Below are 20,830 nucleotides of genomic sequence, written 5' to 3'. Positions count from 1 at the left end.
CTGTTGGATTGTTGAGTTTAATAAATTCAAAGTATTTTTTCCCTCTGACATTTTTTTTTTCTCCCCTCTGCTACAGTCGCCTCACTGGAATAAATTGGTTTATGAATAAATGAGCCTGCTTTCTCCGTCTTGTTAACATTGTTCTTTTGTGCAAATTCTCAGCATTTTTTTCCAGTCCACTTCAACTTTATGCCCGAGGGCATATATTAAAAATACATATGGAAAGAGATAATGCACACACAACGCAAATTCGTTAAGGATGTCACCGCCTAACAACTGCAGATAAGATGTCACACAAAAATAGCCCCACAAAAAAATATATATATATTCAGCCTCAAGTAAGTTGTGAAGTGCAGAGCCATTAATATGAGTATTCAGCAGTGAGAGGCATGCACCCTCTCTGCCTGTTTGGATATGCCCATTTACACACAGCCAGCCGCTGTGGACAGTCTCCACATTATTCTACTACATCAGCCCATCCCTCATAGTACACATCTGTCAAAAAAAAGTTTTTCCTGCGTTGTAAAACGCAAACTCTGCCTGCAGGTCATTCATATGATTCTGTCATATCAGCGTAAACATGAGCTTATGTGATTTTGCCCTGAATTGGCTATATATATGTAGGGACCATCATTATATTAAAATAGGCCACGTCTTCATCAGTCAATTAAAGATCCGCCATCGGCGCCTCAAGCACAACATAATTTTCTTCATATACCTAGAAACCCAAGGGTTTTAACACACTCTATTTCCATATAGCATAAGGCTTCATTCCATGTCCTGACCTATCTATTAAAAAAAAAAAAAAAAAAAACTTTGAATCCCTGAGAGAATACAACAAGCCCTTCAAAGAGACACTTAAATGCACAAGTGGCGTCTGTGTTATTTAATTCTGTTCCTGGATTAAATGAAGTATAATCTTCCGGGTGATCTTTCTCATTTCCATAATCAGACATAAGGGCTGGAGGAGTGCATGGGGAGGTGGTGGTGGTGGTGGTGTAGTGGGGGGTGGAGGGGCTTCCCAGTCGGGCCTCAGTCCTCCCAGTCCTGCCATTCAGCCCAGAACATAAAAGCCGGTGGCTGCCTCTCTCTCCACTCAGACCAGCCACTCAACCATATGGAAGTCCGCGGATTTAAATTATTTAGCCTAATCGCTTCATTACTTTTTATGTCGGACTATCCAACTAATCCCTTTAATTTGGCCACTTGATTTTTCTTCCCTCATCGGAGGCTGCAGCCGCTCCTCTCTTTAAAAAACTCCGGGATAGTTTCACTTATTGAAACACGGCCTCTCTCATATATAGTCTGCAAGCTCTGTCTCAAATGACTCCAGCTATTAATGGCCGGAAAAAAAATCCAGATTTGCATAATTCTAATCATCGGTTTGCTGTTATCATTATTTAACGGCAGTGTATGGACCATTAGGGTCATGCCTGTGCGCACACTACAATGTCCCCGGAGTCCCAACAGTCAGTGGAGCACATAATGAAGGCTGTGGTTATCTCTGATATCGGCACAAAAGGAAACACTCCCTAATCTACCTTTAATACCCGCTGCTTCTATACAAACCGTCTTATTGCTGCTGAATCTGTGCGCTCTGAGCGAAAGAAAGGAGGGAAAGAAGGGGTCTCGATAAGCAATGTGCACTCATGTCTAAGGAAAAATACTGACAAGACGAGTAATGAACCGTGAACTCCACAGTGGAGGAACCAAGGAAGGCACCTCGACCACAGTGTGCTGCATGCAGCCCTATATCCTCAACTGAAAATCTTGTGCAAAAAGCAAATAAGGTACCATCATTGCCGCATTCTGAGTAAATACAAGATGTTAAGTTTTGCAAACTTTATTGATTTTCATTATGTAAAGCTTCTGTTTAAATGTTTGAACGGACTTGCTCCTAAGCCTTTTCTGCAAATACATCATGAGACTACAGAGCTGTAGCAGATCCACCAGATAGCAGCTTCAAGTGGCAATTGTAAAGTTCAATTCTGCAGAACAGACAGCTTTTTCTGTGAAAGGAGCGTCTTGGAACTCGCTATCTGATCACTTAAAATCTGCTGCAAACTTTACCACCTTTAAGAGAGCAACCAAATCCTGTTTTATTCAGCGACAAACCTGTAAACTCATGTCTAGTTTTTACATGTAATGTTTTTAAATGTGTTGCTTTATTGTATTTATTTATTTTTCCTGTACCCATTCCTGTTTTAATCTCTTATTTTCACAAAAAGCCCTTCTAGGGACAGGGATTATAAGCACTATGATACTGGCATCAGATAGCTGTTTTTAAGTTGTCTATGTACATTGTATTGGTCCATAATAATAAACCATGATAAAGATAAAAACAGAAGAGAGAGAGGAGCTGGGAAACGGTTCAGATCAAATAAAGAGACAGAAAAATGGAGAGAGAGGCTGCTAAATTAAAATGGACATGAAACAGGTCAAGTTGATGGCGATGCTTTTTCCAGCTAATCTCCACAGGTCGGTTCCGGGTTCAAGTCTTAATGGGCCAATAATAGCAACATTATTCAGAAAATTTTCTCATTCCGATGGATGGAATGTAAAACTGGCCTTAATCATATGCAAATAACAGCGCAGTGGAGTAGTGACCCAGAATAGCTGAATAGCCAGCAGGGAGAACACACACACACACACACACACACACACATAGAGAGAGAGAGAGATGTACCTGATCAAGGGCCACCGATGATCTTGTGATTTCCTCGCTGTCTGATTTGGAGCCTCCCTCTCTGTCGTCTATGACCAAGTCGATGGGCATCTTGCCTTTCAAGCAGCTGATGTACCGGTGACAGAAATTATCACACAGCTCGTGCACCTACACAGAGACACAGAGGAGGCAGCAGAGGCGTCACACACACACTCATCACACAACAGTGACACACACACATGACAGCCTTTGACATGCAAAAGAGGCCCCCAAGAGTTTTTTTTAGGCAATTTGGCAAACTGGAAGATCACAGCACAACATGTTGTTGCATCTAAAATATTTAAATATGTTAGTACTTAAGCATGACTGGCAACACATTATTGCTTTGGCACTGTGGGAAATAAAAATATATATTTTGCCTCCAAATGATATTGCTTCACCTTTGAAATTCTATAAAACTGAAACATGTTGCATCATGAAACATGTTGTTGCATCTAAAATATTCAAATATTTAAAGAGTTAAGCATGACTGACAACACATTATTGCTTTTGGCACCGTGGTAAATAAAAATATAATTGAACTTGAACTACAGTCATTTACATTCTTCAGGTTGTTACTCAAAGCTGAATCCCTTTTTTTTTTTTTTTTTAATTAAAAAATAACACTTGTTCCCATGAACAACACTCGTACTTGTGTTTAAAATGAGATTGACACCTTTCAACCTTGCACAGATTATTTCTTATTGTATTTTCTATTGTGCAACATAAAGCAGGTTTAGTTTGATCTATCTGTCAATAATTTGGATTTTCATGGATAATTACATAAGACGTTGTGGCACATGAGTTGTTTCTGAATGTTAGTTGTACATGTTTTATAATGTGTATTATGTACCTTAATTTCCTTAATTTATGTACAATATAATTGTTGTTATGAGGTGTAAGAGCTCTCCCTCGTGTCCTTTTGTGTCTCAGACAAAGTGCCTTAAGAAATCTGTATTTATACTGAGTCTTCAGATAGTGATACCTCCAAATTATATTGCTTCACCTTGGAAATTCTATTTAGCTGAAATACTTTGGACTCCTTCAGACTGGGGTGTGTCCAGTTCCTGAGCCGTACCGTACCGTGCCAGTGCCAGTGCGCACTATCCGGACTGTGATAGCAACTTTATTTTTTCCCCCTCCTCTCAAAATAGAGATATCGTCGAAAATTGACAGTGACAAGAGGGGCTCAGGGGCTACAACGCACTCAACATCCGTTAAATTCATCATGGTATAGTGGCCATTAGAGCAGGGTGACCCGCTTGACTGACATTTAAGGTAAACTGTTTAATTTCGTCCACTTATTACATTATTATCACTGCCAATGCGGCGCGTCGTTGCGCACGAGAAGAAGCACAAAAAAAAAAAAAAAAAGTGTCAGAAAAAATATATAGTGCAAAAGCAGCTTTAACCTTAATTTATTATTATTATTATTATTATTTTATTTCATTTAAAAGGGACCAGTTTAAAACATAAATGTCACCATTTTGATGCACCAGATTATAGCTTTAAAGATAATTCACATCTGTAGTCCCTTGGCAGGTCAAAACAAAGAAACATACAAATCGCACATCACAAAGTATGCTTGTCAAGTTAAAGCAAGTCATGAAGACTATTGGAATAAAGATCAGTGAGTACAGAGCTGAGCAGCTTTCAACAGAAGTTGGTTTTGTAAATGCTGATAGAGCTGCAGCTCCTCACATCGTCATGCAATAGCTGATTGCCCAAATGCAGTGCGGCCAAATGGTACAGTGCAATCTTGCATACAAGATCTTCTTAAGGATCTAATAGAATCTACTGAGCGAAAATGCACAAAATCACGCAGTGGAGGAGGAGGGGCCAAACCATTTAGTAGATTTACATGGTAAATGTTCTTTATAGTTGCACAGAAACACAGTTTACAACCTCTCATTTACTGCATTAAAGTTTTAAACTGAAACTTTTTAACAGCTTTTGGATGATGTTTCATAATGTTGGGTTAAAAGTTGACTACTGTAGTCCATCTGATGTGGAGACAAATCAGAGTTTTACACCCACCACTCCTTCTATCCACAGATGGCTGCCTGGGGCCTTTTGCCCTCCATAAAGAATCCTTTTCTAAAAAAAAACGCAAAGTTCGCCTATGTGTTTCACCTTGCATGCAATTTCTGCCAGCATTAAACTTCATTAAAACACGCGGGGAGATTCGGGCACAGAGATATCCGTTCCAGTTGTAACAGCTTGCGTCGTGATTAAACGCGGAAGAGAAATGGCTCCATGATTGATTTTGACGCTAATTATAACCGACTGGCAAAAAAATATTTTTTTTTTTTTTTTTTTGCAAATACAGACCCATATAGGTCTGAAGTGGCACACCGGACAAGAAATGGTGAAATAATATTACCTTCTCCAGCTCCAGAAGATGAAATCGTAAAACTTGAATGGCTTGAATCATCTGAAAAATTAAAATAACAATAAAAAATTGAGCTGCTCACATCATCTTGATATTAAACAGGCACGTTTTTCTCAATACAAGTAACTGCAGACGAGGAAGAAAAAAAAATATTCATATGAATGGATTTTTATGTGGAACTGATATTAAACTTGGACGTTATTGCAATATGGAGAGCAGGCAGACAGCACAGGCTGCTGCTGCAATAAGCCTCAGAGTCAGAGATCTATTAGCCACCAACTAGTCGTGAGGAAAACGTTACTCTCACGTCACATTCAAAGTGCCAAACTGTACAAAGTGAGGAGAGTGAATAGAAGAACTTTCCAGTGTAAAATCTACAGGTACATCATGATATCAAACAGACCAAAAAAGAGGAACATCACTTCCAAATCTGCTCTGACTTCTCAGCCCCACATGGCTCAATATATGAACATTAATACAAACAATATACTCAGAGAAAATAATGTCATATAAAAAGATATATCTTACCAGATTATCCAATTCTGGATTCGATGAAAATAAAGGTTTTTCTGCCCGAATCTAAAAGCAAAAACATTTCCACAAAATATATGAATATAACATGTTATATATAATATATAAATGTAACATGCAAGTAGTGACATAATGGCGTGTTAATTCCTACTTTACGCACAGCAAACACACTAAATTAAAACATTCTGAAACAACTTTTTTTATAATTGTTATTAGTGAATGGCATTTTATTTTAGAGGATTAACTTTACGCATACTTTAAAGCGTGCAGGTGAGAGAGCTCAACCAGCTTCGAGCATGCAGATTAAAAAAAAAAAAAGAATCAAACTTTCCTGACCTGTTTTGCAAATACACTTAATTAAAACATTCTAAAACAACTTTTTTTTATTATTATTAGTGAATGGCATTTTATTTTTGGAGGATTAACTTTACACTCCACACTTTAAAGCGTGCAGGTGAGAGCTCAACCAGCTCGAGTTTCAAGTTCCAAGTTTATTTGTCATATGCATTTTAAAAGTACAGTGTGCAGTGAAATGCAATGAAATGCAATGAAATGCATTTTACCCTGGCTCTCTCTCAGCCCTTAAAATCTATAAATAGTACACTAGATAAATACTACAATAAATAAGACAATACCTGAGAATAAAATTATAAAACAACCTAAAACATCCATAAAACAATGCAGATTTAAAAAAAAGAGTCAAACTTTCCTGACTTGTTTTGCAAACACACTAAATTAAAACATTCTAAAACAACTTTTTTTTTATTATTATTAGTGAATGGCATTTTATTTTGGAGGATTAACTTTACGCTCCACACTTTAAAGCGTGCAGGTGAGAGCTCAACCAGCTCGAGCATGCATGCAGATTAAAAAAAAAAAAGAGTCAAACTTTGCTGACCTGTTTTGCAAACACTGCTATGTCTTCATTGAAGGATTCCGATGAACAGACGTCTCCTCCAGCCACCCCGGGCTCTCTGGGGGTGCAAGTCGCTAATTCACATTTCTCAAAAATCAGTGCAAGCAAGGGGAACAGGGGGTGCCTGCATGGGAAAACACACACAATAGCAAAATGTCACCAGAGAGAACAAGCGCAGGGGTCAAGACTACTCCAGGCTGGATTTAGCCATGCAGCCATGCTACTCTCCAGCAACTCGCCCATGGGGACTTGCTGCTGCAGCACCGCGCTATTATATTATGCAGAGGCTCGGAGAAAGGCTGCAAACAGCAGGCAGACTTCTGTGATTAAATCTAGGCGCGCCTAATAGCATAAAAGCTTTAGAGTCAGTCAAACAATTCCTTGCACAGGTCTCCGTTTGGATCCCAGGCGTGTGTGTGTGTGTGTTTGGAGAGAGCCTCTGAAGCTGTAGGCGACTAGATGAGCGCACACTTTGTTTACTATTTATTGTTTAAGTCATCAGAGTAAATATGCGCATGCAGACTGTTGAAAGTTATGGCGCAAAGATGGAGGAACTGTTACTGCCACCGTGAAGACAGCATGCTTAGTATTTTTAATTAACTCCTGTGAATTAATAAATTACATACATATGTGGGATTTCCTTTAAGCATGATATATTTTTAATTTTCTGAAGCTTGGCATATTACACATAATACATTAAAAATGGTTAGAAGGGAGAGGGGCACTATTTTGCTCATAAACGATGAAACTTAAAAAAGAAATTAAGCAAGTTAAATTCTAAAAAAAATATATTTCATGTGTTATCTGAAGCAACAGAAGTGAGACCTAAAGTCTTGTTTTTCTTCTTTAAAAAAAATAATTAAAGTAAAAAAATCTACCAACAGGGAGCAATACTTTCATTAATTTCCAAAAACAAGTCGACATTGTTTCAACATTTTTACTTAATTCAAAGTGGTTTCCTGACACTATTCTTTCAAAAATACTGACACTTGTGACAAAACAAGAGAAATAAATTGTAATTAAAGTGGTAAAGTTATTCTTATCTTATTATATAAGAGTCAAAATACCTCTTTTTTTAATAGCAGGGCATTTGTGAGTACACTATAACTAACTATAAACTATTTATTCTCACTCCTCTAGTATTTGTTCACCAGCAGAACCGCGTGATAAACATGACTGACTTTTCCGAATTCGAATTCGAATTCCGAATTGTGCAAAAATAACAGCATTCGAAGTGTGCAAAAATAAGGGAGCAGAAAGGCTGCAGCCGGTCTCTTTCCCAGCGCCTCTGCAACAGTTTTGGGCTCCAGTGTTTTTGCAGAAACATTTCACCAAGACTCACGGCCGTCCCGTGCATTGAGCCGGTGTTTTTTCCCTGACTTTTGCACCCACTACAGCCTACTATCTGCCCCCTCCAGGCCTGCATGCACGCCTGTCCGAAGGGCTCGCACCTACCCGTATATAGCGTCTTTATCTCTCTTGAGAGCGTCGTTAACAGAGGAGCCCATACTGGGAGGCATAGTGTTGGTGTGGGCGGTGTGCGGATACTGGTGGGAGTGCAGCTGGGGCCCGTGGTTGAGGTGCACCGCCTGCATGGACCGGGCTCCGTGCGGGTCTCCGTACATGGTGGTCGGGATGCCCACTCCATCCATCCCGTAGTGGGGCAAGTCTTCGTACTGCACACACACACAACAAAACACGCAGTGAGTACACATAATGCACAAGAATAATATGTCAAACTCTGCTTCTAACTTTTGCTATAAAAACCACAAGTCAGGGATATATTATAAAAGTTATGTAAAGCAGCAGAAGTGAGACCTAAAGTCTTGTTTTTCTACATTAAAAAAAATAATTAAAGTAAAAAATCTACCAACAGGGAGAAATACTTTCATTAATTTCCAAAACAAGTTGACATTGTTTCAACATTTTACTTAATTCAAAGTGGTTTCTTGACACTATTCTTTCAAAATACTGACACTTGTGACAAAACAAGAGAAATAAATTCACACCAGTGGTTTCATTTTTTACTCCTTTTCAAGAAAACAAGTTTTAAAACTGAAGTCTGAGTTGTTCAGCAGGATTTTGTTTACAGTGTGTTAAAGAAAACGACTGCATTTATTCTGAAGACAAAACTAGTTTTGTTTTCAACTTATTCACATCAACCATCGTAGCTCAAATAAATATGAATTATTCAATATGTTAAAAAAAAACAGCAGTACAAAAAAAGTAAATACAGCTATAGACTCAGTTATTATTATTATTACTATTATTATTAACCGGGCAGTACTTAAATTTTAACACCTCCAGTCTGTTTTCCTGTGTTTTCACTGTGTACAACTACAAATGTCTTAAACTTGTTAATTGCAGTGTGTCTTAATTTTAAAGGCTCATAATAGTGCAGCATGTTATTACCCATAAAGCACTGTGATTAGAGCATGCAACCAACGCAAGTCAACGCGTGTTGTGTTTTTCAGACGATGTTAAACTGGAACTGGATATTCAAACTTTTTTTCGAGTTAAATAATGTAGTCTCGACTTCTTTACGCTCATGTTTTGTACTTATTAAACACTCTGCCGGTGTTTTCAAACGCAGACATGTTGATTCAGGTATGCAGAAGTCTAAATAAAAGCTTTATTTGGAGGTTTGCTTCTTTAACAGATTAAAAAAAGAGGCTTGAATTATTGATGGTGCTCTCTAGAAGTGGCAAACAAGTGCCGGAGTAAAGAGTAAAAAGCATTATCACTTAACGCTGAGCATTTCGACCCTAAAGGCAAGGAGGTGCAAACCCCAGCGTGGTGCAGCTCCAGAGACAAACTAAGCAGCTAAATGTGTCCAGAGTGTGCACAACATCTCGGCTTTTACTCTGTTTTACTATCCGTGTGAAGATCCCAGACTCTGTTCTGAAACAGTCTGTATGAACCAAAGCGTTTGTCATCACCTCATTACTAAAAAACTTGCCTCACTGGCATTATGTTAATATTTTGTGGTGTAAAAGTCGAGTGATGAAGCAGAAACTGACGGCGAAATAAGGATTTTTTGTTTTGTTAAGCACAGTTCATAGTATATTTGTGTAGGTATATAGAGCCTATATTGAATACCATTTTCCTGCCTTTTAGTAAGAGATGTTGTGAATGAGAAAATGGAGTGATTTAATATGACATTTGTGCAAAAAAAAATTAAAAATGCTCCAAATCTTGACGGAGTGGAGAAATGTTGGAGATTTGTTTTGCCTTCTATGAACCCTCCCCCCATTTCGCTTCCAGTAACTGGCCTGTCATAACTAATCTAAAAAACATAGCCGATGTTAGAGATACGATCACGCTTCCAAATGTCCCCTTCAGTGGGCCGGTTTTGTGGAAAGCAAAAACGAGTGCGGCCGTGCGTAATAGCGTGCCAAAAGACGCACAAAAATGTCTCCATGTGTCAGACGGAAGACGACAGAAAACTTTGGAGTGCGTGTGCATGCGCGGGTATGTATGAGTGTGTCATTAAGCCACGTTACAGTGCTGCAGGGTTGCATTGAAGCACAGCAGACTTTAGAGAAACTTTTTTTTGTTGCCCTACGTACCCGTTGCGCCATAACCCTCCTGACTCCCTGCTCGTCCTTTCAGTTTGGATAAATCCCCTCTGAGGCCAGGGTGGAGACGAAATGAAGAAAATCCAAATAAATGAAGGGAAGATGTTTCAAGCCAAAAAATCCCCCGTATGCCTCTTTTTCTTTCCACGGAGCTGTGAAGCCAGCCGCTTCGCTTTCTGCGCAACTTTAAGCCTTGCAGGCGCGGTGGTGAATAGGTCCTCGGCTCTTCCTCCAGGCTCCTTTTCCCCCAAAAAAACAGGATGGAAATAAAATGAGCCCCTCAAACTCAAACAAAACTGGCGACTCTCATGTTCTTTTCTTGCCACTCCGCTTGTCAGTCACAACGCGAGGAGGCTTGTCAAAAAGTCACCGGATGAATGATGATGGTCCGACGCGCGTCTCCACGGGATCAGCTACCACCACCTAAATGTTAATGATGGTCACAATCACAAGTTAAAAAATGAAGCAGCTCTCTCTCCTTCTCTCTCGTTTTCTTTGATCACTCTCTCTCGGCTCCCCGGCTTGATTTTCTTATGCAAAAGCGTCTAGAGGAGAGATCAAGAGGAGGTGGGGTGATAATTCTGGCTTAGGCTTTTCTTAAAGGAGCCACGATCGATGCTGTGTGCGTGTGTGTATGTGTGTGTGTATATGTGCGTGTGTGAATGCGTGAGCCCGCCTGTGTACAATGGATGTGTGTGTTGAGCATGAGGAGGAGCGGAGGATCTGGACCAGACTGCTGAAACCCGGAAGTAGTGGTGGCCATAACAGGTCGCGTCTTACACAACGCAACCGGGCTGCAGCAAGTCGTGCGCAGAGGAGGGGGGGTGTGGGAGGGACCCTGAGAGAGAGAACCAGACAGAAAACACCACAAACAGCGAATATACACCGAATGAGTCCAGCTCCATGTCTCAGGCTCATAAAGTGACTTTTAATCTGCAAATTTGGAGCCGTTTGGAACACTGTGACGTCAGTTAATTCTGGAATTGACGTCTGATAATTCTGGAATTGACGCGTTCCAGAAGCCACTTCTCTGCTTGTAAACATTTTATTATTATTAACGGGCTAATTGAACCAGCTTTCTCAACTCTGATGATGTGAGATATTGTGTCAGGTATGTTAATTCGTGAAGCCTATATGAATTGTAGATTTTTGACAACTTCATAATCATTTCATTTTCTATCATCAAATATAAATAAATGAGTTCAAACTGTAGTTGATTGGAGCAGGTTTTTATAGTCGGAGTTAATAAGCTTTCTGGTATAGGCTGTCAACATCATGTCTGCATGATCTCCACAGCTGCAGGCTAAACATCCAGTCCTGCAGGTTTTTGGCTGCTCGGTGTTTACTTCTATGCTGTCTATTTGCTTCCCACGTTTGCATTAATATGTAATAATAGAAATGCACAGCTTAAATGGAAAAGTGTCACTATAGATACAAAAAAAAGATCAATAAATACAACTTTCTTCAAGTTATTTAAGAGCATTTTTTCAAATAATTAATTGTTTTCTGCGTAATGAGTCCACATCTTGTCTTCCTGCTGGATTCTGAGATAATAAGTGGTTACAGGAGATTTTCACAGCATCTTTTAGGTCTAAATAACAGTTCACATGTCGTCCGTCCCTCTCCCCCACAGCAGCTCTGAATGGGTCGCTCCAGTCTGCCCGGGTTGTCCAATGGCAGAGAGGCTCCGGGATGGGAGCCCCCTATTGGCTCTCCAACATAATCGATCCGCGGCTGATTGATCGGTTTTAGGCCACATTTGCGAGGAGGGCGCACAACAAAACGTCGTCCTCGAATAGAAAAACACACACTTTGTGTTTTCAAACAACTTCTACCGGCTGTATATTCACCCAAAACACAGAATATTATTAAATATATACACCAAGACATCATCTCCTTCATCACTCTGACTAAACCTCTCAAAACCAAACAGACTCAACACTCAGGTTAAGATCAACTTTCTTCTTCTCTCAGAGAAATTATTAATTCCACTTTTTTGTCTCTTTATAATAAAGTTTGCAGTGCAGAGGTTGTAAAAGTTTGGTCAAATATTGATGAGGTTATAATAACTTCAGATTCTCGAGTAATTTCAAGGAAAGTAATGATCTCATGGAGTAATGTGTGGATGTAAATTAACTAAATTGTTTGAATTTACTACGTTATCTCGTTATATTTCATTCCTCACTGAGATATAAAAGGGGTACGATTCCTTATTTAATTTAGTATGAGTGTTTTTTTTTAATTAATAAAAGAGTATAACTGCCTCCAAATCTGCATAAAATATTCATGATATATTTCATAGCATATGAAGTCATATAAAAATGGGATAAGGATGAGTTTTAAGGAGGAAGACGCTGAAGGATTTCAAGACATTCCAGGAGATTTTTGGTTTATTTTTGTAGTTGTGATCACCGACTATGGTTTAGCCAACTTTTCATTTATTTATCAGCCCATCACACGTGAACGGAGAGTGTGTAAAAGAGACACTTTATCTGCTGATTATGCTCATAAGGTGTTGCTGCTCGGTGACAGAACTGTTTGAAGTTTTTGTTTTTTTTGCAGCGCGTCCAGTCATCGATCATCTGCCCTCCGGTGCCAGAAATGGTGTCATAACATGATAATGCGGCTTCACACATTCAGCGGTGATTCCTGTGGTAAAAACCCGAGTGGAGAGACCCGATGGGACAACATTTACAGGCACAAAATGACTATGAAAGCCTCCTGCAGTCCCGAGGAACAGAGGAGCCACGGAGGAGGACGCACGGACTTTTACGCACAGAGATATTGGATCAAATAATAAACTTGTGCTATTTATTGGTGAGTAGAAGCCATCATTCTCTGTTTTTTTTACGTCAAATTAAATAATTAAAAAGCTTCTTATTGTCACTGATATTTTTTTTGAAGGGAAGTTATTTTTAATTATAGGAGAAGCCTATTTAAATCTACTTTCAGCTAAATTTGTGTGTTTAGTGAAACGTAAACAGGATTATATAGCTCACTACACCACTAAATTTTAGAGGGTCATTGAGATAAAAAAAAAAGCAAAGCTAAATTAACATGAGAGGAGACACCACACCACTGTAAAATAAACTACAATGGCATTATAAAGCAATTAAGCTCCTTCAATTAGCGTCTATAAAAGCAAAAACTGCAGAGCTCCACTTTCTCTCGTGGAGTTGTAGTTGGAGGGTCATCCTGAAAAAGAGAGCAAGAGGGGGGCAACAAATACCGTCATTTCTGTTTAATCCGCTTTGCGATGACGGTAATGCCTCCAGTCGTTTCAATAAAATCAGCAGGTATTACTTTCAAACGGCTGGATGTTAAATTGACAGCATGTCTGACTGCCGAAACAAATGAAAGTGTTATTAGACGGCCCTGACTTGGAGACAAAGACAAGTTGCATATGTTAGTTTATAAAACACATGAAGAAGTGTAATGTTATTTTAAATCACTACCATGTTCTTTTTAGTTCACACAATGTTGTAATAAATAATGCAAATTTCATTTCATTTTAATGCAGTTTTGACTAAAAAACAAATAAAAGTAGCACATCCAAGTCAGAGAATGTGTATCTGTGTGTGAAGAAAATGAGGAGCAACTGGCAGCCCGAGGAGTCAAACTGAGGTCAAACTTTTTTCTGCAGCTCTGCGCGTAAAACGTGTTGGGATCTGCTGCAAAGGCCACCGATCCTCTCTGCTTTGTGTCACTGCTGCGGCACATATAGGCAGACAGATAGACCTGCTGCAAAGTTTTCACAGCTCATCTAATTATATGAAACTACTGGTATATTATCGCCTGTCAGGAGATCCAGTCGGATTCATTAGGACACGTTTGAGCAAGAAAAAAAGGCGCTCGGGTTTGTGCAACATGATTTCTGCTGCCTCGAAGATTTATTTTAAAAAGTTAGTGTAATGACGTGGCATCCTGATTCTCCATCATCGTTTATATATTAAGTGTAAAGTTATTGTAATATAGTTTGTCTCAAATTATTGTTAAAAAAAAAAAGGGAAATTTTGATGTTTTTTTTTTTTTTTAAATAATGGCACCAATATCTCTGGAGTATAATTACATGCCACTGAACACATCCTGGTATGGCTTGTGTTTAATGGTGTAAAGGTTTGGTTTAAAAGCAATAATATAATGTATTGCAATATTAATTTTAAACCCTGAAATGAGTTGGATTTTTGATCGAGGAACAGGCTTTTCCTCCTTTCTGTTGGATCCTGCAGTTTGGCCCAACTGTTAATGTGAGCTGCTCTCGCTGCTCTCACACACATTAATGCTTAATCATTTGCGCCTTCTACCGGAGCTGCTGGAAATTGCATGACATGCAGAAAAGCAGAGGTTGAGTCCTGCTCAGATAATTAACGTGGAAAGCAAAAAAAAAAACTCCATCGTTTAACTTTTTGTGTCTTTTTTTTACACTTTTATCTTCATCAGCATGCTGCAATAAATGCATAATATTCAGTTTGAATCTATAAAGAAACTAGTTGTTATATTTCTCATTGCCATGTAAATAATGTAACATGCTAACAAAATACATCATAATAGTGCTGGATGTCTGTTTTGGTGTGTTTTATTTGAAGTTAGATTTGAAACTGTTGTTCCATTGCTGCATGAAAGTGATAAAAATAACATGAAGACATTAAAGTCGAAACGCTGCTGGGTCTTTGTGGTAATCACATACAGGTGCTCTTTTGGATCCTTCATGTGTATTGGGCTTATTCAGTCTTGTGAAGGGCTCATTGCATGCGTGGAATATGGTCCCAAAAAAGTGCAAAATACACTGTAGTGTTTGAACAAAATTAAAATACCTTTATTTTACATTGGCAATAATTGTTTAAAATGATCATTTTGTTCAAACATTACAGTGTGCCTTGGATTATTGTTGAGAGAGACTTGCATTTTGTACTTTTTTGATAAAATAACTTGTTTTTTTCTTGAGCTTCAAACATAAACAAACTCCAATTAAAGTCATAACTCCAAAATAATGGAAGCATTAAGGACTCAAATCTTAGATTCAGTTTAGTTCACCAATTATATCCCCTTTCTAGACGTTACTATGTGTAAAACTATCGGTTATTTAAAGCTCCATTGAACTTGATTAGAGCGTAAAAGTAAGAAAACTGCTGCTGCTGCTGCTGCTCTCTCTCACAGTTCATACGCAGGTGTTACATTAATGTGAACATGTGGATTCATGATAAAGAACCGCAAACATCTGAACCTGAACAGATACAAGAGCTGCTTGGATGTGACAGCCACGCTGACATCACTGCATCACACCTATAGATACATATGTGATGAACAGCTGCTTTGCTATATGGTGAGAAGTGTGTGAAATTAGACACATATATATAACGTATACACACACACGCACGCACACACACACACACAGCAGGTCTGTAATAATAGCTGTGCTGAATGCTGCCAGTCAATTTTCACATTTTGCCACCGGCCACCGGGTCAGCAGCTCCACTTTTACTCTGAAAGGGCTGCCGAGTCCGAATTAACCCCACAGATAGATAGAGAACTCATCACTCTATCACACACACCTCCCTCTCTCTCTCTCCTTCTCTCTCAATGTGTCTCGCCTCCCCCCTTAAAGCAGCATTTGTCACCGCTGCTATTATTTCAGGTGTGCTAATGGCGTCGCAGACACTTTTGCTGAGAGAGTGAAAAGAGGAGAAAAGGAAGAACGGACGGAGAGGAATATTGTCATCATCATCACATGGACTCCTCGCTTTCCCCCCCAAAAAGAAAACCAGGGGTGAAAGATTTGGGTGAGGGGAGTCATGTGTGGGCCATGTGGAGGGGTAAGGGTGGCAGTGGGTGGATGGGTGAGGTTGGGGAGGGCTTTCTCACACCTCCCGGGGAGACTGTGAATTGATCAGCACCTTAGAGAGAGAGGAGGAGGGGGAGGGAGGGAAAGTGAGAAAAAAAAGCAGAGAGATGAAGGATGACGACGAGGAGAGAACAAGTGGAAAAAAGCTGGGTGTCGGATCCGAGCTATAAAACCAGGAGGTGGGGGGGGGAACAGAGCGATAGGAAGGGAGGAGTGAGGGATGGCTGCAGAGGAGGTGTGAAGACTCATCTTTTCCTGGATGGGTGTGAGTGGAGAGTGGCCTGGGAGCACAGCATAGCCTAGTGGTAATAAACCAGCAAACCCCGGTAGAGACACGGCCAACATCAGCTCTGAGGGAACCACATGAGGGGCTTTGATTCAAAATGTAATATTCAGTCTGTGTAGGACATGATTACTGACGTTCAGAGATCAATAATTCAATAATACAGCTGTTGCTGAGTTGAAAGTCAGCGTCGCAGGAGTGATGATTTTGATTATTTTGTTCGGTTAGTTATATTTCAAATAAAATATATTAATATTCCATAAAACAACAATAGAGGCTAGTTCAAGCCCAAAATTAATAATGCATGGAGGTACAGTTTTTTCTCAAATTTAAGTGTCATGTTTGTAGTTTTTTTTAACACAATCTGTCCCACAATATAAATATCCAGTACTTAAAAGTTGGGTGTTGTTCAATATGATGCAGAGGATCTCTAATTTTGGACTTTTATTTTGGCAAAAAAGGCTTTAAAGACTTCCTACATGTTGTTTGCGTGTTGTTTCTCAGATGTCTCTTTAATTAAAATGATAGATATCTCTGTTTTCCTCCGGTTTTACAGCCAAACTGTGCCACATTTATCCTTTTTTTATCTTTTATTTGCAGAGTAAAACCATTCCTCCAGATGATGACCGGTTTCTTGCTCAAGCGGCTGGTATAGAGAATAAAAGACTTAACCACGAGCAGCTTGTGGCTGATCTGTATCTCCCAGTAAACACACGGTCGCCATGAAAGTACAGTTATAACACACCACAAAACCACATGTGTAGTATGTCAAGGTGATTAAAAACTGGAGCATTTCAGTTGCTTCTCTGTGAAAAAATGAATAACCAATTAATTAATTTCTTATAGAAATTACGTGAAATTCTTCTATTCCAGTGGAGCAGTGTTGTCAAATTAAAATGCTAAAAAACAAATGAATAGAGTAGATGCAACACTCATGTGGAAATAAGAGTTAAGAAATAATATAAACTTCAATAACAGCGATGATATCCAAAATAATAGTGGCATAATCAAATTAAATATATATCAGATCACAGGTGATAAAATGTAGTGCAATACTTGAAACTACAATGGAAATAAATCTCAGACTTTATCTTTTCGCACTTGACATTTTTGTAGCTGTAATTGGTGAACTTACTTAAATAAATTGAAGTTATTTGGGGGGTTTCGCCAGGAAGAGTGAAGGATAGGTAGGAATCTCAGGTCATCTCTCTTATCCTCACTGCTATAGCCAGAAAACTGAATTCTGGAAAAAGAGAGGGGCTTTTTTCAGAGAATTTGGCAAACAGTTGTTAGTGTGATTGAAAAATTAGAGTGAATGATTAATGGCCTAACAGGTGAACTGTGTCAAGTGTCAATACCATGTAACTGATTTGATAAACTTTAACTTTTGCTTTTTTGTGTTACCCCCAATGTCTTTTAGTTTAGTTGTTTTTTTCCTGTGCATTTGTGTGCTTGTTTGCTGTATTTCTATACTTTAAAATCAATAAACAGATGTAAAAAATAAATCCCCAAAAATTAATAAACAGAAGTTTATTTTTGCTAAGTTTGTTGTGCCTCCTTTGTTGCGGCCCACGAGCCGGTCGTAACGTGTGTGTGATTTGACGTCCTCCTCTCTCGTAATGTCAAATAAACTAAACTTAAAAAGAAAGAGACTAATGCAGCACTTTACAAAAAGGTCTGTAAATGCCAAGCTAAAAATATGTGGTTCCATTTGAAAATATCATCAGATTCAGGTGGCTTCAGGACTGCATGCTGCAGCAGCGAGGGAACTGTGCACTAACGCTGCCTCCTCGCTGGTCTCGGTCCCGGCTTGGAAAGGAACTAAAAGTCCACTGCCAGAGGACGGTGGGTAACCCCGTCTGACATGCATTCAGACACGAGTCTGCTGCTGCTGATGTGAAAACCAATAGCAGAATATTTTTGGTCAGCAGCTCGAATGATCTGCAGCTCATGTAAACATGTCTTAGGTTATAGGTTTAGTCTTTCAGCATCTGAGAGAAATGAGACACCATGACTAAGATAAAAGGTAGTTTTAGGTGACAGTTAACCTCAAAAGAAATTTGAATCAGTAAAATGTTGAGATGAAATTGCAAATATTTGGCATTATATATACACATCAGGTCAGATGCTTGAACAGCAGTTCAGCAGAGGGGCACACGTCCATCCTGGCAGCAGTGAATCAGATTACCAAACATACTGATTGACTGCAGCGGTTGCTAGTGAACCTACAGCCATCTCTCCTAAACAAAGTTATCTCTACTGAAGTTCATGAAGGGGTCAGTGGTCACATCATCTCATCTAAGATCCCCTCGTATGCTGTACGACCCCGCAGGATCCCAATAAAGAAGCTTTCAAAGCATAAATTCCCGTCATGGCAACAAATGTCAGAGATACAGTAAAGTACAGAGGACCGGCTCTGCTGCGGCTTCGCTGCAATAAATGGAAGCAGTTATTCTACTGCTGCGTAACAACAACAGAGAAAAAAAATCCACCAAGGCTTTTCAAACAATGAAACTCGTTTTCTGTGAAAAGTTCTTCTAAACCCAACCTGTCAAAGAATCGAGGTGGCTCCGTGTAAATTTATTCCACTTAGCTTTTGTTAATTATTGCAAGTGTCATAACCATCAAAAGACAACAACAGACGACTTGGCGCGCACTAATGTTTGACACTTCTATCTTTATACCCTTTGTTCTGTCACTCTTTCTTCCCTCCTTTGTTTATCACACATTATACCACACCTGCCGCAGATAATTATTCTTCCCTCACACTTTTTTTGCTTCGTCCTTGAATTTCTAAATGCAGACAGAACCTGTAAATTTTAGGATTTCTATTCCAAAGAGCCGTACGCAGCATCAACTCTGCCGGGAAATACAAATTTACATTGTCATTAAGATACCTTGAATTATAGAGGATCTATGCCTGCTTTAGCATTAGTAGTTTTATTTTCTATGAATTTATTTGCAAGCGTAGGTGTACTTTACTTTAGGTGTTGTTTATTTAATTTGGGAATGAATGAAATTAAATCTGAGATAATCAATGCACGTGTTGGGGGTGAAACTGTTGAAATCAGAGGAGTTATCTCCAAGACGGTAACACTTTACTGCACTTTAGCACTCTCATTATCACATCTCGTTTCTTACTTCTGTACACAACACGGTTTAAAGTTATATCAAGTAAATGCCGACATAAACACTGTTTTTCAACAACAAAATCTACTTTTCAAAAATCTTATGGAGGTCAAAAAGGTTTCCATCAAAGAAATTTGGCTGGGTTTTTTAATAAAAATTACATTGTCATTAAGGTACCCTGAATAATAGAGGATCTGTGCCTGCTTTTGCATTAATAGTTTTGTTTTCTAGGAATTTATTTGCAAATGTAGGTGTACTTTACTTTAGGTGTTGATAAATAAACTTATATAATCAATGCCTGGTATCTTTTGTCCGTGTAGAGTTATTTATTTTTCTTACTTCTGTACTCATTTACAACACGGTTTAAAGTTAAATCGAGTAAATACTGACACGGATGCTGTTTTTCAACTACAAACCAGACTTTTCAAAAATCTTCTGGAGGAATGTGTTTTGTATTTTGCAAACTGTCACTAAAATCCTTTGGTTACTTTCATGATTTCATTTCAAGGTTAAGAAAATTCTGTAACTCTTAGATTTAAAAAATATTATTTAAAACATACATATTAGATATTGTACTGTAAACTCAAAAATACAGTCATCAATTAATAATAATAAAAAAAAAAAACAGGTGGTTTTTCTCTGTCCCTAAACAACTTTTGGTGATCTGAGGTTTTCATTCGGCTCAAGTTATATAACATCAGTTTAGTTTAGATTAGTAGTTTTTGAGACTGGAAAACTGACCAACGATCGCGGCGATTCAACAAAGAGAGAAACCGAGCGGCTGCGGCTGACCACTTGTGCTTTCCGAATGGGAAAAAAGAACCATTCCATCCAGAGAGAGTGACAGAGTTAATCAGTCCGGATTGACATGTTAGCAGTGATTACATCGCTCCTCACCACCAAACCACCAGAACTTCCACTGCAGCGGGGGTTGAAGTTCCCAGTTCCTGTTATTTCCACCGAATCCTGGAATATAACCTCAAATCTAATTTAGACTACATATAAAGTGTCATAATCTCATAGACTGATATAGAATTTGGCAGGTAATAGTGCATAAACTGTACAGTATAATTCTTGCCATTTGTATTACAGTTTTTCTCAGTCGCTTTGTGAAACAGTCTTAACTTTCTCTAAACTGTAAACTCTATTGCATGTCTGCATAAGGTAGTAACTCACCCAAAACACTTCATTCATGCTTTAAAACCTACAATAGTAAATTGGCCAATGGCACTAAAATGAAAAGTTGTTTTAACATAGTGTGAGCCGTACTGCTCAAAATGTTTAGATGTTTTTTTCTCCATGGCAGTCCACCCTGGAAATGTTTCACATATGCAAATCTCTGTTTGGTGCTACCTTTTTTATTGACACTGATTGCTTACTGTACGATACAAGAATGTTTTCTCTAGCTGAATGTGTATCACACTGAGCTTTTTAAATTCAACAGGAAGTAAATGT

At 38.8% G+C, this 20,830-nt stretch overlaps 1 protein-coding gene and 1 long non-coding RNA gene across 13 annotated transcripts in view; one reads left to right on the top strand and one right to left on the bottom strand.

Moving 5' to 3' along the window:
* The window catches only part of meis1b (Meis homeobox 1 b), a 235,713-nt gene that overhangs the window by 84,873 nt on the left and 130,010 nt on the right, over positions 1-20,830 (bottom strand). For 7 of the 10 annotated variants that reach the window (XM_074647112.1, XM_074647111.1, XM_074647109.1 and 4 more), the window contains 5 exons: positions 7,999-8,219; positions 6,526-6,667; positions 5,625-5,675; positions 5,088-5,138; positions 2,687-2,833 (listed from right to left, as the gene is read on the bottom strand). In XM_074647112.1, coding sequence (XP_074503213.1) covers positions 2,687-2,833; positions 5,088-5,138; positions 5,625-5,675; positions 6,526-6,667; positions 7,999-8,219 — 612 coding nt within the window. Of the gene's footprint in view, positions 1-2,686; positions 2,834-5,087; positions 5,139-5,624; positions 5,676-6,525; positions 6,668-7,998; positions 8,220-10,112; positions 10,893-17,381; positions 17,401-20,830 lie in introns of those variants that run through there. The other 3 variants (XM_074647118.1, XM_074647119.1, XM_074647115.1) reach the window with 3 other exon arrangements.
* LOC141774453 (uncharacterized) lies at positions 10,943-17,730 on the top strand. Of its 3 annotated transcripts, XR_012595352.1 has the most exons (4): positions 10,943-11,232; positions 11,755-12,067; positions 12,684-12,938; positions 16,847-17,727. It is a non-coding gene; the product is annotated as an uncharacterized LOC141774453 (long non-coding RNA). The 3 variants fall into 3 exon arrangements; XR_012595350.1 differs by lacking the exon at positions 11,755-12,067 and having other exon boundaries at positions 10,944-11,232; positions 16,847-17,730; XR_012595351.1 differs by lacking the exons at positions 11,755-12,067; positions 16,847-17,727 and adding an exon at positions 15,757-15,872 and having other exon boundaries at positions 10,944-11,232.

Source organism: Sebastes fasciatus, chromosome 9, assembly GCF_043250625.1.
Source record: "Sebastes fasciatus isolate fSebFas1 chromosome 9, fSebFas1.pri, whole genome shotgun sequence".
NCBI lineage: Eukaryota > Metazoa > Chordata > Actinopteri > Perciformes > Sebastidae > Sebastes > Sebastes fasciatus.
This window is presented reverse-complemented; position numbering and strand designations above follow the sequence as displayed.